Consider the following 18156-nt stretch of genomic DNA (forward strand, 5'->3'; position numbering starts at 1 on the left):
TTTCAATTTTAAAATGCAATAATAGGAATATTTTTGAGATGGGGGAAGGGAAGGTAATTCGTATGCTAATAAATATTTCATTTTGTATTAAAGACTTACACATTGCTTTGACAATTGGAGGTCGTTTCAATCTTATGAATGTGATAATTGGGAGTTCTTTGACTTTGAGGTGGCGGAAGCAATTCATATGCTAATAAATATTCCAGTTGTTTAAAGTGATTACACACTCTTTCCCCCTCTTCGGAAAGTTTTGGTTCATAACTCATTTATTCATGATTCAATTATTCGAACAAGTCTAACCGAGTAAAATATGTGCTTATTTCAATTCTAAAATGCGATAATGGAGACATTTTTTGCGGTGGAGAAGGGGAAGGTCATTCACATGCTAATAAATATTTCATTTTGTATTAAAGACTTACACATTGATTTGACAATCGGAGGTCTTCTCAATCTTAAGAATGTGATAATTGGAAGTGTTTTGACTTTGAGGTGGCGAGGGAGAGGAAGCAATTCATATGTTAATAAATATTCCAGTTTGTTTAAAATGATTACACACTCTTTCCCCCTCTTCAGAAAGTTTTGGATCATTTATTCCATAATTCAATTATTCGGACAAGTCTAACCGAATAAAATACACGCTTATTCCAATTTTAAAATGCGATAATGGAGATTGTTTCGCGATGGATAAAGTAACTCATATGTTAATAAATATTTCACTTCGTTTAAAAGATTAACACGCTTTTCTGACCATCCTAATCTAATCCAACCCAATTTAACCATTACCCTCACATGGGTGAAGCCACTCCATTGACGCTCATCTAGAATAATCTAGAACCTTCCAGATTGTTCCACCGACAAGACATCATCGCCTTCACAGAGCGGGTAGGACCAAGGCGCGGCGGCGACCTGCTATTGGCGGGCTTGGTGCCGGGGAGGGCGGAGTTCAGAGCCATGGAGCCCCTTCCTATTGGCGGGTCTGATGTAAGGCGAAGGGGCGATAAGCAATGGGCGCGCCTTCCTACTGGTGAGTCTGTTGTAAGGGGGCGGGGCTATATGCAAGAGGACCGCCTTCCTATTGGTGGACCAGACGCCGGGCCGGGGTGGAGGCCAAAGCAGACGCTGCCGATTGGCTGGAAGGTTCCAGTTCCTTCCAGAAACTTCTACGGCGATTGGTAAAAGCGTTTCGGAGCCGCAGTGCGAGCTGGCAGAGCAGTAGTGAGCACCTGGCAGTTTCATCTCCACCGTTCCCGTTTTTTGTTTGTTAGTCGGGTCATTTACAGAGCGATTATAAGTCTCCCTTTTATTTCCACTCTCATTCCCAATTTATAAAAGTAAGTATTGTTTTATTTATTTAAACAAAATAAATGTACAGGTTGGTCTTCGATGAATGAAGCATCCCTTTGTTATCGTCTTATTTTGCATTCGTCTTATTTTAAATTTGCCTGTGGTTTATTAACGGGGACAACGGATTTATTTGGCTGGGGAGGGTTTAGATAATTGGATCTAGCGCTGACGCTGGCGTCTGAAGGTGAGGGGGTGACTTCTCAAGAGAAATCCTTATCTCAGCATCTTCTGCATCCCTGTTTATAAATAGATGTTGCTTCTTAGCTACTGGCTAGTATTTTATTAACACCTGAAGTTAATTTTCTTTAAACTCGTTTTGTGCAAATTTTAAATTGGTTAATAGGCTTTTTTTTAGATCGCTAGTCCTCAAGCAAGTGTTAATTGAGGTTCAAACACATGATTTGTGCATTTGGTCTTGCTGGTTCATGTCTTATAAGCTTCAGTCATTTAAGAATTATGTGAAGCCCTATCATTGCTATTTTACCTTTGTTTGTTAGGTGGATGGGTGCTGCTTCTAGTTTAGTGTAGAATATTTGTCTATTTAAGGTTTAGTAATTAATATTCTGTAGCCACCCATGTAGAAAATGTGAACTTAAATTGGAAGGAATAGTGTCTGAGGTTTATAATTGTATTTGCAATTCAGTAGATCTGAAGAATTATAGTATAGAAGGAGGCCATTTGGTCCATTGAGTCTGTACTAATTCTCTGAAAGAGAATTTTACCCGAGGTTTTTCTTCCCCCACCTATCTCTAAACATTTATCATAACTAATCTATCAAACCTAGACTCTTTGGACTGTGGGAGGAAACTGAAACACCTGGATGAAACTTGTGCAGACGTAGGGAGAACTTGCAAGTTGCAGTAGTCACCCAAGGCTAGAATTGAACCTGGGTCCACAGTGCTGTGCTGTCATGTGGCCCAAAAAGATAGTGCACAATTCAGTATGTTTCTGAAGTGTCTTTATCCCAAAGAGATGGTAGCATTAAAAAATTTTGATAATATTGTTTAAAATGTATTCTATTCTTTGTTCTCCAGTTCAGTGCAGGCCAATAGAAATGCTGAGGTGCCACATGCACTGAGGTGTATTGTTAGTCAATGGTGATAGTTTTAGTAAACTTTTGTAATGTTAAACACATGCCTTAAATAGTAATCTGTTTCTGTATTGGTATGGTAAGAAAGGGTTAACTTCAGTTTAGTTTCATGTTTAAACTCAAATCCATCAGTTTAGTTTCACTTTAAAATTTGCCTACATTGTAATGAAGGTTTTACAATGTAAAAACGATCAAAAACAAAAACATTTCTGCAATGAAAAGCACTTGATTTCAGTTTGGAATCAGGTAACACAAGCAAGGTGCATTCCACAGAAACTGCAAAACCAGACAGGACAGTGGACAGGGATAGAATGTGAATTCTGAATGTAAAGATTTATCATCCTAACAATGAGATACCCACATTTTTTTATAGTAGAACCTATTTTGATTTTGATGTGTGGTGTGTCTGACCACACTCTTGCCTATTGGTTTGCATATACTGTATACTTTGCACATTAAGATGACACTTGTATCCTGCATAATCCTTACACATCTGGGTGAAGGAATGTATTATAGTTGAGTTTATCAGCAGCCCTCTGCTCATGTATCTACACAAAAACTAAAAGTTGGGATCTATTGAGCCAGCTTCCATCCTGGTATCTTAATCAGTAGTGACATCAGCTGGAATCGATTGTGACAATTGTGTGCAGTGATGTTCAGCTGAGTGCTACCATTCAATAATCCCAGGATAGCCCTACTTGCATTCTTATTGAATATCCTACTACTGATCAAAACAAATGTGTTTTGCTTTGTCTTAAAATAAGTTGAAATGTCAGTGACATGTCTGTTCACTTAAGTGATTCTAAAAATCCAGTTTTCACATCTGCCAACTAGCTACATATGGCTAATGTAATGGTGGAAATCAGTGGCTTGCCCAAACAAATTACCAGGAGCAATGTCTAGAGGAGGAGCCTGATTCTGCTGACATGCATATCTTGTGATTTTTGTTACTCTGAGCAGGGAAGAGTTTAGGTAACTGTATCATAATTCTAAATAGCATGCCATTTATTAAAAGTAAGACATTTTGCTACTAGATTGGAAATTAATATAACCTTGTAAACTAAGTTTCAATTTCTAATCTATAGAATCTCGTGTTATAGAAGCCCCTTCGGCCCATTGTGGCTAAGCAATTCATCTGTTACCACTCCCTGTAGCCCTGCACATTCTTTCTTATATGATCCAATTCTCTCATGTGAAGGTAGATGCAATTAATGCACTACAGTCTAAAGGTAGTGCATTCTAGATCTTAACCACTTGATGTTTTGGAAAAGTTTTTCTTCCTGTTGCCATTATTACTTTTGCAAGTTAATGTGTCCATGATCCTTACACTAATGGAACAGTTTTGACTTCTGTCTAGTGCCTCAACTTTGAATAAGCTGAAAAATCTAAATTTGAGCATTTGATATCACAAATTTTTCACAATTCCTTTGCAGGCAAAATGTCTAAGGGACCAGCTGTTGGTATTGATCTTGGGACAACCTACTCCTGTGTAGGTGTCTTCCAGCATGGGAAAGTTGAAATTATTGCCAATGACCAGGGCAATCGAACCACTCCAAGCTATGTTGCCTTCACAGACTCAGAAAGGCTCATTGGTGATGCAGCCAAAAATCAGGTGGCAATGAACCCAACCAACACTGTCTTTGGTGAGTTTCATAAAACTTCATGCTATGCAAATAAAGTTAGAATACTATTAAATTTTGTTTTCTTTCTCTGGTATTTTGAGAATTCTGGTTTTGCAGTGCAAGATTTAATTCCTCTAATTTATCTTCCAAAAATTGGGGTTAGTATGCTTTTAAGTGCACAGGCTTGTTAACTAAATTATCTGGATAATGTCATACTTGGATAACTCCACCCATCCTTCAATTCCTTAACTGAGCTAATTTGATTCATTGCAGTTAGTGGAGTATTGCTAATTGTTAGTATCCTGGGTTGGTAGAATGGAAATTTTCCTCCATATGGATGGGATTGAGCACAGTTAAAGTCATGTAGCCCAGATATCTTGATGATCAACTTGCTAGCATGGACCACATTTTCACATTCGGAAAAAATGAATTTCATGAAACTACTCAACTAATCATCTTGTAGCAGATGAGATTATTTTTCTGTTGCTTGTCTTCAATATTCAAATTAATTTTGTAGATGCCAAGCGCCTCATTGGACGCAGATATGAAGACACTGTGGTTCAGGCTGATTTGAAGCACTGGCCTTTTGATGTGGTAAATGATGGTGGTCGTCCCAAGGTTAAAGTGGAATACAAAGGGGAAAACAAATGTTTTTACCCTGAAGAAATTTCTTCAATGGTGCTCACAAAAATGAAGGAAATTGCTGAAGCTTACCTTGGAAAGGTGCGTAACATGTTGCTTCATGATAGACCCATACCCTAGATACTATTAACATCTTTCTTTAGCCTTTGCCTCCTGTATCTGCAGGATTCTGAAATTTAAAGATAAGTGCAGTGGAATACATTCCACTTCCCTGGATAAGTGCAATGCTTGAAGGTGAACACCTTCCAAATAAAGCAACCTACTTGATTGGCAGTCGTTTCTCCCCCCCCCCCCCCCCCCCCCCCCCACACAACTGATGCACAGTGGCAGCAGTTTGTACCATCCACATGATGCATTGTAGCCACTCAAGGTATCTTTTGACAGTAGTTTACAAACCAGTGACAACCACCTAAAAGAATAAGGCAGCAGATTCATGAGATGACACCTGGAAGTTCCCTCCAAGCCATATACTGTTGTGACTTGGAAAAATATTGCTGTTATTGTCACAAGGTCAAAATCCTGTAACTCTCTTGCTAATAGCAGTGTACTATACCACTGACTCCAGTGGTTCAAGGAGGCAACTCCTCACCATCTTGTAGACAGTGAGTTGGGAAATAAAAATGCTGACCTAGCCAGCCACACTGCCATTCTGTGAAAGAATAAGTATCTATTCTGGTTAAGTGTATAATGGAATATGTAACTGGATACAGTAGCCTCTGACAGGAAGATAGTTTTTGATTTTGAATCATCATGTGATTGGACTTGTTTAACTTGTAACTAAGCAATCAATAAGTGGTGTGCTTTGGGGGAAAAGTAGGTTGGGCATGACCAAATTTGGGGGCAATGAACAATCAGAAGGGGCTCAGTGCAGAAGGCAATTAGTTTAATTTAGCAAGGATGTGTTGAAAATGAAGTCATTTTAATGTATGTGTAAGTCTTGTGCAGACTATACTGGACCAATATTTTTAACTTGCCATACATTTATATATTCTATCTTGCAGACAGTTACAAATGCTGTTATCACAGTACCTGCTTATTTTAATGACTCTCAACGCCAAGCAACTAAGGATGCTGGAACTATTTCTGGTCTGAATGTTCTTCGTATTATAAATGAACCAACAGCTGCTGCCATTGCTTATGGCTTGGATAAAAAGGTATAAAGTATGACTGAAATTAAATGCAGAAAGTCCTGTGCCATGAAGCATGTTGTAGCAAATCTTAGTCCCATCAGGTTTTTAACATAGCTTGTGTTGACCACAGCTCAGTTGGTGGTAATCAAATCTTGAATCAGATGTCAAGTTCTACTTAAGACGAGCACTAACATTAACACTGTTCCAGTAGAGTACTGTGGGAGTGCTATACTGGAGATGATATTTCGGATGAAATGTCAGTCTACCTTTCATTTCATGAGAGGATGTGAAAAGTCCCAGAGTGGAGGAAGGAATCTTGTGTTCTAGACCATATTTAGTGTATTCTTTCAACAACATCCAACAAAACATTTTTTCTTGTTGTGGCAGTGTGTCCCCCCCCCCCCCCCCCCCCCACTGTCACAGCAGAGTTTTGAGGTACTTTGTGTGTTTCACAGGCGCCAAATGCATGTTTTCCCTAATTCCACTTTGGTTGTCCAACCTGCCTGTTCAGACATTGACACATTAGGTCCCAGGACACATTCCAAGCTTAAAGGGTATTTCTCACAGCCAAGTTTAAATCACTTAATTAGCTGACTGCATTTATACTATTGGAGGGTGTAATCTACACTTACCCATGTTGAAATCTCAACATCTGAGTTTGATTTTAACACAAGATACTTAACTGGCAGATTGTCTTTATTTGCTAGCAAGGGGAGGAGTCATGACACCACTCCAACAGAGAAAATCATCCTGGTTTACACAATTCTGCAGCTCAGTCAGTTGGACACAATTCAATCAAGTATTATGAATGACATACCTTGCCTATTGATACAATAGATCAGTGTGATTCAATATTCCTATGGGGTCATGATACCTTATGGGTACCAATATTATCCCTAAGCCTGTCCTCTAGTCTTAGTCAGACTTCATGTCTCTTGATAGCTTCACAAAGCATCTTCACTAAAACAGTCTCACGTGGGTATCCTTTCTTTGATAAAGACCTATAAAAGCCGTTGGTACTAATGGCCTTGTCAGTGAAGTTAACTGTGGTCACTTCATCTTGCCTTTAGGATATTTCCCAATTAATAGCCCTGATAAATTGTTTATTGCCAAATTAATGAAATACATGTGTATGTACTGATTATCCAGTCAATGACTAAGCACTTCATCACTAATTCAAGGGGTATTGTTACCATTAATTCTTGTTTCCAGTAAGTTGCCTACCATAACTCTCATTAGTTAGGACATTAATATCTTAGTCTTGTTTTGATTAGAAACTGAAGGCAACTTCATTAAAACTCCTGTTTCGGTTGTTTCTGCTAAGGTGTCTGAGGCAATTAAGTCAACTTTTTATGCCTTGAGATTTCAACAGTTCAGTGCTTTAAAAATGTATCTAATGTGTTTGGTATCAAGGGGCACTAACTGTATTTAAGTTGATTTCTAATGTATAGAAATATTTGTATGTATGGACCAGTTAAAGGTATTACATGTACCTTTTAAAACAAAGTATTTAAAACACCTTGTTACAATTACTAGCAAACTTGCTGCCCATTGATAGTAAATTTGCATCTAAGTTGATTAAACAAAAACCCTAGTAAAGTTTATCAATCTTTATAGTAGCCCTTTTCTATCTTTCTACACTCTCCAATGAGAGAATGCTTTGTTATTGGAATTGTCATCCTTCAGACAAGATGAGCCTGACACAACTTTATTTTGAGTACTTTGGGGGGAAAAATGTCAGATTTGAAGAATGTAGTTGAAAGTTCTTTTCTCCTGGATGGTAATGCATAAATTCATCAGACTGAAGTAGATGGGAAGTGGTAGAAGACTAGAGAAATATGATCTGGAACCCGGTGGAAGCATCAACCAGAGTTGGTTGAGAACCTGAGTAAAGAATAGCTAAAATTTGGTATGTGGTGAGCCACAGGCATTTAAATTGAGAAAGTTCACGGGCAGTAGTTGGAAGGCTAACAAAGATGCTTTTGGTGGCTCAACACTATATGGATAAAGGTTTCAATGGCAGGTAATGGATGTGGAATTGCAAGCTAGGCTAGAGTTCATCGTGAAGCAGTTAATCGGTGCGGGGGGGATACTGTTTCTGCCTGATGCCATTGTTTTCCCCCTTCCATCAGTACCATTTAAGAATGGCCATTTATCTCGTGTAGTTTATGGGATTATTTGTATACAAAAAATTGCAGAATGTATTTCCAAGTAATTTATTGGATATTTGAAAGCCATAAACTATTTTTTGCAGGTTGGTGCTGAAAGAAATGTACTGATTTTTGACCTGGGTGGTGGCACCTTTGATGTCTCCATCTTGACCATTGAAGATGGTATATTTGAAGTCAAGTCTACAGCTGGTGACACCCATCTTGGTGGTGAGGACTTTGATAACCGCATGGTCAACCATTTTATTGCTGAATTCAAAAGAAAATACAAGAAAGACATCACTGACAACAAGAGAGCTGTTCGCCGTCTCCGCACTGCATGTGAACGTGCCAAGCGTACCCTGTCATCCAGTACGCAAGCTAGCATTGAAATCGACTCTCTGTACGAAGGTGTTGATTTCTACACCTCCATCACCAGGGCACGATTTGAAGAGCTCAACGCTGATCTCTTCCGAGGCACACTTGATCCTGTTGAGAAATCCTTGCGAGATGCAAAGCTTGACAAGGCTCAAATCCATGATATTGTCCTAGTTGGTGGATCCACCCGCATTCCCAAAATCCAGAAGTTGCTGCAAGATTTCTTCAATGGCAAGGAGCTGAACAAGAGCATCAACCCTGATGAGGCTGTTGCATATGGTGCAGGTAACCAAACTTATTTCTGTAGATGAAAATATTTGCTACCTGTTGCAAAATCTCATGCGTTTTAAATAGGATGTTTAAATGAACATTGCAACTGTTAATATTTGCAATAAGTATAAATGGAAAAAGTTGGATCTTGCAGTAGGTACCAGGAACTATTCACTGCTTCCATTATTTTGATCTTGCATACAATGGAGAGTTTGTGATATAATTTCTGATCATGAAACAAATATTCCTGTAGTGGTCTAAGCATTAATTTGGTAATGCAATATAATGTGTTTTCAGCTGTGCAGGCTGCTATCTTGGCCGGTGACAAGTCAGAGAATGTACAGGATTTGCTATTATTGGATGTTACTCCACTCTCCTTGGGTATTGAAACAGCTGGTGGTGTAATGACTGCCCTAATCAAACGTAATACTACCATTCCAACAAAGCAAACACAGACCTTCACTACCTACTCTGACAATCAGCCTGGTGTGCTCATCCAGGTGAGAACTTGGTTTGTTTTGCCCTAAGGTCAGTGTGTCTATAATTTGCCAAATACACTTGGGTATATAAATATGCAAGAAATGCTTTCACTGAACATTCTAAGGCCCAATATTCATAGTTGGGGGAAGATAAACATAAATATGGAATTGAGTGACTGAATTTTAGTTGGAGGTGGGTGTTTAAAAAGCTGCTTGCTTTGTGAAGCAAAAGAACAGTGACTTCAAGTAAGTTGAAGGCATAGGTGTTCATGGTGGGTTGAATGGAGGTAGTGTGGGGAAATGCACAGGATCAGTGCCTGAAGAACTGGTGGAGAAATTAATATTTCTGGGTTGTAGGTAAGTGAGCCCATGGAGGAATTGAGAGTTTTAAATTGAGGCATTGGGAATCAATACAATCATTACTGACTTAGACCAACTTGCAATAATAGAACATCTCGACACAGTAAGATGCATCAGTGCTTTGGAGATCTACAACTGAAAATAGGCAGCAGAATGTGAATGAATTGGTGACAAAAGGCAGATGGTGGAGGCAGTTGATTCCAGAGATGGCAATTAACTATTTTGGTCATAGTGAGGATATGGAATCAAATGTTGAAATCTGACTGCAGGGACTTTATCTCTTCCTGGATTGTGATTATTATGCCAACACTGCAGCTGAATTAGTTTTATTTCCCTAATGGTCACAATATTTCACTTTCCAGGAGATGTTGCTAACAATTTAATCTCCATGTTTCCATTTTAGGTGTATGAGGGTGAAAGAGCCATGACCAAGGATAACAACTTGCTGGGCAAGTTTGAGCTGACTGGAATTCCACCTGCTCCACGGGGTGTGCCTCAAATTGAGGTGACTTTTGATATTGATGCCAATGGTATCTTGAATGTGTCTGCAGTGGATAAGAGCACTGGAAAGGAAAACAAGATCACCATCACAAATGACAAAGGTGAATCACTGCTGTGGTGGATTTTAATTTTTGGTGCCAAAGCTAGCTCATAACACTAGTAGATTGAGATTGAAAATCGACACTAAACACTTTGCCACTGAACTAAAAGATTGACAATATTTTTTTACAAGGTTCATAAGTTAACAGTCTGATATAGCATAGAAATAGGATCTTTGCTACTCCTTGAAGGCCACTGCTTCACTCCCACATTATTCCACAGTTCTTTCTGAAACTGAGGCCTTGCAGAATTTGTGCTACTCTAGATTACTAGAGCTGGACATAAACAGGGATTAAGTGCAGATCAACATTATAATGAATAATGTAAGTAACATTTGGATTATATCAACAGGTCGCTTGAGCAAAGAAGACATTGAACGTATGGTCCAGGAAGCTGAGAAGTACAAAGCAGAGGATGAACAACAGCGTGACAAAGTTTCAGCAAAGAACTCTCTGGAGTCCTATGCTTTCAACATGAAGGCTACCATTGAGGATGAGAAACTAAAGGGCAAAATAAGTGATGATGACAAGCAAAAGGTTTTAGATAAATGTAATGAAGTTATCAGTTGGCTGGATAAGAACCAGGTAAATTGCAATTAATGAAGGTTATTCTGTTAAAGGACAATTGCAATAACTAATGTGATTACAGCACAAGGCTATTCATGTCCCATCAAGTTATTTCCCTCAACTATGCATCCAATTTCTGGTCCTTGTACAGAAGAAATTTGCACCATTTGTGGCACAGATCTATAAACATCAAGGTCACCAGTCTGCTAATGCAAACTGCTTATTTTGGTATATCATATTTAAATTTGTTTCTAAAACCTTCCTGGCTGCCTGTAGTTAGGTGGAATATTCTTCCTTGCATTTAAGATGCTGCTCCATCCTCTGGTACCTCCCCTATATCTAGAGCAGATTAGAAGATCATTGCAGACCTGACATCTGAATCCTCAATTCCTATGCTTAGTGTAAATTTTTTAATAAACATGAAATTTTGTCTGAAGGATTGTTTTGGAGTTTCCTTTGGCTTCCCCATTTTAATTTGGCTGTCCCCCAATTTCCTTGTTTTCTGACAGCTGCAAACATGAAGGTCCTATGAGGAGAGACTGAGGGATTTGGGGTTGTTTTCGTTAGAAAGAAGGTGGCTAAGAGGGGACCTTATTGAAACATAAGATGATTAGAGGTTTAGATAGGGTGGACAGTGATAGCCTTTTTCCTCGGATGGAGAAAGCTAGCACAAGGGGGCATAGCTTTAAATTAAGGGGTGGTAGATATAGGACGGATGTCAGAGGTAGGTTCTTTACCCAGAGGGTGGTGAGGGATTGGAATGCCCTGCCTGCTGCAGTTGTAGATGTGCCTAGTTTGGGGGTGTTTAAGAGATCCATGGATAGGTTTATGGATGGAAAGGGATTGGTTTAGGTTAGAGGGTCATTGCTTTTTTAATTGGTCGGCACAACATCGTGGGCCAAAGGGCCTGTTCTGCGCTGCAATGTTCTATGACAGCACAGTGATCAGCACTCAATATCACAGTGCCAGGGACCCAGTTCAATTCTGGCTTTGGATGACTGTTCCTGAGTGCTCTGGTTTCCTCCACAGTCCAAAGATGTCAGTTAAGCATGTAACCATAGTAAATGGAGAGGGTTAGGGTAGGTCGGAGGGGAGGGCCTGGTGGAATGTTCTTTCAGTTAGTACAGACTGAGGCCAAATGGCCTCTTAATGAATTGTAAGGATTCCATGGTTCTATTTGGTCAATTCAAAGTTAGTGTTGACTGTCTTTGAGAACCAAGTACAGTACCCATTCATCATGCAGTGTGTGCATTTCCTGAATTGAAGTCAATTTGTATGAATCCTGGCTTTACCACCCCTTTCTACTCAGTATGAGATCGATTAATTGTAGTGCTAACTTGGCAGGCACATGGGCTCAAACTTGGAACACTCAATTGTGTTGTGCCACAAGAGCACAATCAACATCTAGGCTAGTTAGGAAAATGTCATCATGTCACACTCAAATGAATAAGGAATGCAACTTGTGTAACTGCATTAGAGCAAAGCCATTTAGTTGTCCAGATACTTGGGTGATTGTGTTTGTACAAAATACTCATGCAAATTGAGTGGCTTTGCTTCAGGAGCAGTGACGTTTTGCAGTAATGTTAAGTTTTATGTCAGGGACTGGTTAGGTCTCATGAGTATTGTAATCTATTGTTGGAAATTAACTTGGCCTTGGAAGTACAGTAAAGGTTTACCAGAATACAATAAGATTAAGTACTAGCTGCATAAATGAACTTTGCATTTAGATTTGAGTGACTTGATTTGTGATTACATGGAGAGATTTGATAGAGAAACTTCTATCAGTAAGTGGAAGCATTCTGAAAAACAATTCCATGTGTAATGTTTATACTAAGCCATTTAGGAGTTAAAAATGAAAGCATTTTATCAGTTTATGGTTGCTAGTTGAATTCAATTTTAAGAACTTAAGGTTGAGGTTCTTAGGCAGTAGACAGGCCTGATTGGCCAATTCCTAGGAACACAGGCATTAACCACCTGAGGTGCAGCAACCTGTAGCCTAGGTTTCTTTCAAAATGACAAATGAATCTTGACTTCAGTTAGTGCAAATTTGAGTGGGAAAGCATTTTAATGAGGAAAGGATTAGAGGAGGCACAAAAGCCATTCTTGTAAGAAAGACAAACATTTTATATTTAGCCTTGAGAGGGATTGATCTTTCTGGAGTCACAGGTTGACAGATCCTTAAAGGAACCTTGTTAAATTTCAAAAATGTAATTGGATGAAATGCTTGTTCATATGTATACCTAATGGTGTTAGGCTGACTTGTCATATGCTTTTGTTTTTCAGACCGCAGAAAAGGATGAATATGAACATCAACTGAAAGAAATAGAGAAGATCTGCAATCCAGTTGTTAGCAAGTTGTATCAGGGTGCTGGTGGCATGCCTGGTGGGATGCCTGAAGGCTTTCCTGGTACTGGTGCTGCTCCTGGAGGAGGATCTTCTGGACCAACCATTGAAGAAGTTGACTAAAACATTAATGTACAGTAAGAATTGGTGAGAATAGGAAACTGGATGTTTGTGTACTGTGATTTAAGGAGAATCCACAATGTACTATTGCACTGTAATTAAATATGATGTAAAAGTTTGAGACTGAAAAGCATCTTGTTACTTGAAATTCTAGTTGACATCTTTGCATCTTCTAATAAAAGAGCATTACATACCAAAAGTTGTTTTCCTTCACTCCTAGATTTGATGACTCATCTGTCTTAAAGGTGCTGGCTGAAATCATCTGGTGTGATTTAATGCTACCAGTACTGTGATCATGTTCATATTTGACCTTGAATAACTGGCTTTGACAAGAAGAACATTACCTAAACCCAGTCTTGTGTTCCTACCCAATCCAGGACATTTCCTTTTTGGCCAGTAAAGTAGAATTATCAATCCTACAAATAAAATTGTGGATAGGCCATTGCACTTATTGGTTTGACCCTTTATACTTGAGGATGCATTTAAACCTACTCCAGTGAAACCTGGACTTGAATCTTGTTGAGGATGGTCTTTTTGAATAAAAAATTAGTTTGTCATAAAAGCCTAAACAAATGTATCTCCAGCTGTACCCCTGTCTTTGGGTAGGGGGAAAAAACACTTGGTATTTGCCCTTCTAAATTGTAAATATTTGTCTCTGTCTTTACTATCCTGATCCATTCCTTTTGTAATACATTCTTGCCTACCTTGCTTCTATTTGAGTATGGGCCCATCTTTCTAGAGGTCAAGAAATGCTGACTTCAGTCTGTCTGATTCATAACCAAATCTTGTTCATACCAAGGGCAGTCCGACCTCACTCCTTTTTCAAATACTCATTCTAGAATAATTTTAAAGTGGTGAAACCTCCAGCTGCTTTTTTTAGCCACCAACAAATTTTGATTAAGTATTCTGTCTCTCCTGTTGACAAGTAGAGTTCATGGACTTCTAAGTTTCAGACTTGGTTCAGTTGCCTGCATTTATTTATGGTGTGCCTACCAAGATAAATCTTTTCCCAAATTTGTACCAAATCCATGCCTTCAATTACTTCCTGCCTTTCCTTTTGTGCTCGAGTTTGTTCCATTTAAAAACCAACAACGAGTACAAAATTCACTAAACGTTTAATTGGTTGTACATCTTTGGGTTGTTTTGAGATTGTAAAATTTACTTTGCATGCTACATTATCCTGTCATGCCAACATTGGGCATTTAATCCTTAGCCAGTGTAAAAAAAAAAAATTTTGTGCCACAAATTGGCACAAGTGGGGTCTTGTAGGAAATCTTGTAGCTGTGGTGTACACAATCAATGACACCATTAAAGACTGCCTCCTGCTCTCACCTGGCCTGGTGATTACTGAAGTGCTTAAAAATTAGTCTTTCTAGTGTAAGAAACATCAGCTCCACTATGTACCCTGTAAAGCCTTATGAATTTTATGAAGACCTATCCAATTTTCTAAACTGGGAAGAGTTCAATTTTCTTCAATCTCCTCAGTACAAATATCAGTACAGTAATGAATCAAGTGTACCTATTGGGGATAAGGAAATGTTTCCTTATGATGCTTTAGGCATCATGATGCATTTATTGATGCTTTTCTGCCTTAAGTTTGGCTATAATTTGATTTTTTTTTTGCAGTAAATACTCAGGAACACAAGGGTTTTGATTCATTGGGACCTTGAGTGAGACATAGAGCAAAGAAGTAGGCTTGTGTTAATAATGTAAAGTTACTGTGAAAATCCCCTAGTTGCCATGCTCTGCCTGTTTGGGTACACTGAGGAAAATTTGAAATAGCCAGTGCACCTAACTATCGCTGACAGGGGAAACTCTCTGGACATATCTGTGCAGACTGCCCCAAGCTCGGAATGTGGAGTTGAGGTAGCAGTGCTTACCATTATCACCCACTAGGTCTGATGTTTGAAGTTTTGAATGGTTTTGATAACTAGGGAAGAAAATGCTTCTAGTAGTAGAAGGGTCAGTAAACAGTAGACAGATTTTAAGGTATTTGTCGCAAGAACTCAAAGAAATCTTTACACAGCAAATGTTAGAATCTGGAATGCACTGTCTGAAAAGGTGATGGTGGTAGGCTCAATAATTTGATAACACTTGAACAAAAAATTGCAGGCTCTGGGAAAGAGTGGGTAAGTGGAACTAGGTGAGTAGACTAAGGGTGGTACAGTGGTTAGCACTGCTATCTCAGCACCAGGGACTTGGGTTCAATTCTTGGTTTGGGTCATTGAGTTTGAACATTGTGTCTGCATGGGTTTCCTTTAGGTGTTCCAGTTTCCTCCTGCAGCTCAAAGATGCTTGGGTGCATTGACCATGCTAAATTCTCCCTCTTGTGTACCCGAACGGGCACTGGAGTGTGGTGACTAGGGATTTTCACAGTAACTTCATTACACTGAATGTAAGTCTACTTATAACTAATTTAAAAAAAAAGTCAAGGCACTAAAATGGCACAAGGACGATATTAGCCTGGTGAATGAGGAATGTCAAAGTAGATGGTATGAAAGAACTGCATAACCTGCTTTCTCTTTAAAATTAATGTGGTTGTACACTTAGCTACCTTGTGTATGGAAGGCAATTAACCCATTAACAGAATTATAGTCTGTTTTGATAAATTGACAGTAGTTTTTCAGTATGCTAACTTTGTACTATCACATCTGTATAAAATGTTTGATCCTAGTTAGTAATTTGCAATTTTGAGTATCATAGATTAGTGGTTGTAGCTGAATAAGTAATCTAGAGAATGCAAATTCAAATCTCATTGTAATTGTTTTAGGATGTAAAATATGGGGGGGGGGGGTGAAAAACTGGTAATGAGCTGCCAAATTGTCATAAAAGCTCAACTTGTTCACTAATGTATTTTTGGGGAAGAAAGCATACTTAAGTTTGTGCTGAGCACAATTCCAGTTTCATATTAATGTGGGCTACTCTCTTTCCCTCTGAAGTCATTGGCCTTTTGATTACTACCTTTTCAGGGCAAGAAATGTCAGGCTTGCTATGTGCTGCCTTGAGTATAGGACTTAACGGGGACAGCATCAAACAAAATTTGACATCGAGCCACACATAGCAGTAGTGGGATGGGTGCCAAAGGTAGACTTTAAGCAGCATCATAAAAGAAAGCTCAAGTGGACAGAGGGATGGAACTCAAGTCTATGCTTGAGTAGCTGAAGGTATATACCAATGGTAGAGGGATAAGCAGAATTCAAGGAGCACAATTACCTCAGGGCTGTAGAGCTGGAAGAGGTTGCTGAGGTAGGTAGGGAAGGGTGAAGCCATAATGGGATTTGTAAACCAGTTTGAGCATCTTAAAATCAAAGTGTTGCTGGATCAGAATTCAACGTCAGCAAGATGATGGGTGAACAGAACTTGGTGTGAGTTTTGCATGAGTGAGTTTGTGAAGAGTAGAACATGAAATAGAGATCAGAAGTGCATCAAAATAGACAAGTCAAGAGGCAACTAAGGCATGAGTGAGGGTTGGGGAATGAAGCTGATGAAGGAGTAACTACTCCACATTAAGAGGGGAGGCAATCTTGGTAATGGAGTAGGTGTGTCTTGGTAGCTCATCTGAGCATGAAGTAGAATGTCCAACTTGAGAACGCACTCACATAGTGACATGGAGAATGCCAGGGGCTGAAGATAATTGCTTTGGTCTGCCCAATATTTGGTTGGAAGAAAATTCTGCTCATCCAAAACTGGATGTTGTACAAGCAAAAGACAAAGATGAAAGTAGATAGTTGAAAGAGATGGTTGTTAGGGAGAGCTGGCTGTTGTCAGTGTACATGTGGACTCTAGTATAACATTTTTGGGTGAGATTGCTGACGGCCAAGGATAGATAGTTGCAGGATCCAGAAGGAAAGATATTCGGTGAGAAGAGAAAGTAATGCAGAAGATTCTCTGGTGATTGAATAGGTGAAAGTCTGATCAGTTGAGTATAGCCACAACAGCTGGAGAGGCATTAGATGAGGATGGTATGGTCAACTGTGTCAAATGCTGCAGGTGTGTCAAAATGAATAAAAGGGATAATTTACCACAGTCACTTGGATGTTACTTGTGACTTTGATGAAAGCTGTTTCAATGTTGTAAGCAGGAAAAAAACCTGTTTGGAGGGGTTGCAGATCAGCTGGACATAGAATTGATTGGTGACAATACCTTTCAATACTTGGGGAAAACAGAAGTGGTGTTAGATTCCATGATTGGACATGGGAGAATTCAACTCGCAATGGTGTACATCAGGAGATCAAGGTAGATTTTGATTTATCTCAAGGGATGAGGGTGTTGCTGGTAAGGCCAGCATTTGTTGCTCATCTTTAATTGCCCTAGAACTGAATAAGTTGCTAGGTCATTTTCAGGGAAGAGTCAACCACGTTTATGTGGTTCTGGAGTCATGTAGGCCAGTTGAAGTAAGGATTGCAAATTTTCTTCCCGAAATGACATTAGTGAACCAGATGGGTCCTGGTAATAAAAGGGGAAATTTGGAGACACTCCAAAGTTAAGAAGTTCCGTGGTGGGATAAAATTGTCATATAAGGTTGGAGTTAGCTTGGAGCATTGACAAATTCATAGCCAGGTTTAGCGACGGATTTGGATGACAAGTGAGTTCAGATTTATTTTAAAATGTAGCATAGAGGAGAATGCTGTTCTGGAGGTATTTCTGTGGAAAAGAAAAATGCCAGACATTTCTGAATCAATTGTGAGGCAGAAAAACGGTGAAGTTGGAGGTCGTGATAGGCAGCCAAGAAATGGACTTTGGCCCAGAGACTGCATTTATGGCAAAATAACATTAGCAAAATAAAGCTGAAAAATCGTTGGGATGGCCATAAACTCAGCAAGGAACAGGAAAGCTGAGGGATAGTTTGTAGGCAAAAGAAAGTTACCTTAAAACTTGAGAACTAAATAGAAGATCAGAGTCACAGCAACTTGACTCTTACAGACTAGTCCAGTGCAGTGCAAAGTCTTGATGGCAGAAAGGTAAAGGGACTGAAAGCAAAATTTGAGCAAAGGTCCATCGCCCACTGATGAAACAAAAAGCAATTGTGGATTTGGAGAAGGGACAAGGTTACTTTAAAACCACA

The 18156-nt window shown here is 39.2% G+C and overlaps 1 protein-coding gene across 1 annotated transcript; it reads left to right on the forward strand.

Moving 5' to 3' along the window:
• Positions 1 to 1177: 1177 nt before the first annotated feature.
• On the forward strand, positions 1178 to 13288 carry LOC145359856 (heat shock cognate 71 kDa protein). Its single transcript, XM_080214679.1, has 9 exons — positions 1178 to 1331; positions 3868 to 4077; positions 4574 to 4779; positions 5700 to 5852; positions 8083 to 8638; positions 8921 to 9123; positions 9866 to 10064; positions 10414 to 10646; positions 12912 to 13288. The coding sequence occupies exons 2-9, from the start codon at positions 3873 to 3875 to the stop codon at positions 13092 to 13094; spliced, it is 1938 nt and encodes a 645-aa protein (XP_080070805.1). The 5' UTR covers positions 1178 to 1331; positions 3868 to 3872; the 3' UTR covers positions 13095 to 13288.
• Positions 13289 to 18156: the final 4868 nt, after the last annotated feature.

The sequence above is a fragment of the Carcharhinus amblyrhynchos genome, chromosome 29, assembly GCF_965287045.1.
Source record: "Carcharhinus amblyrhynchos chromosome 29, sCarAmb.v2.hapA, whole genome shotgun sequence".
Taxonomy (NCBI): Eukaryota; Metazoa; Chordata; class Chondrichthyes; order Carcharhiniformes; family Carcharhinidae; genus Carcharhinus; species Carcharhinus amblyrhynchos.

Coding starts and splice junctions, on each gene's coding strand:
- LOC145359856 (XM_080214679.1), top strand. CDS start 3,873: ATGTCTAAGGGACCAGCTGTTGGTATTGATCTTGGGACAACCTACTCC. Junction 4,078..4,573: donor CCCAACCAACACTGTCTTTG/GTGAGTTTCATA, acceptor TTAATTTTGTAG/ATGCCAAGCGCCTCATTGGA. Junction 4,780..5,699: donor CTGAAGCTTACCTTGGAAAG/GTGCGTAACATG, acceptor TCTATCTTGCAG/ACAGTTACAAATGCTGTTAT.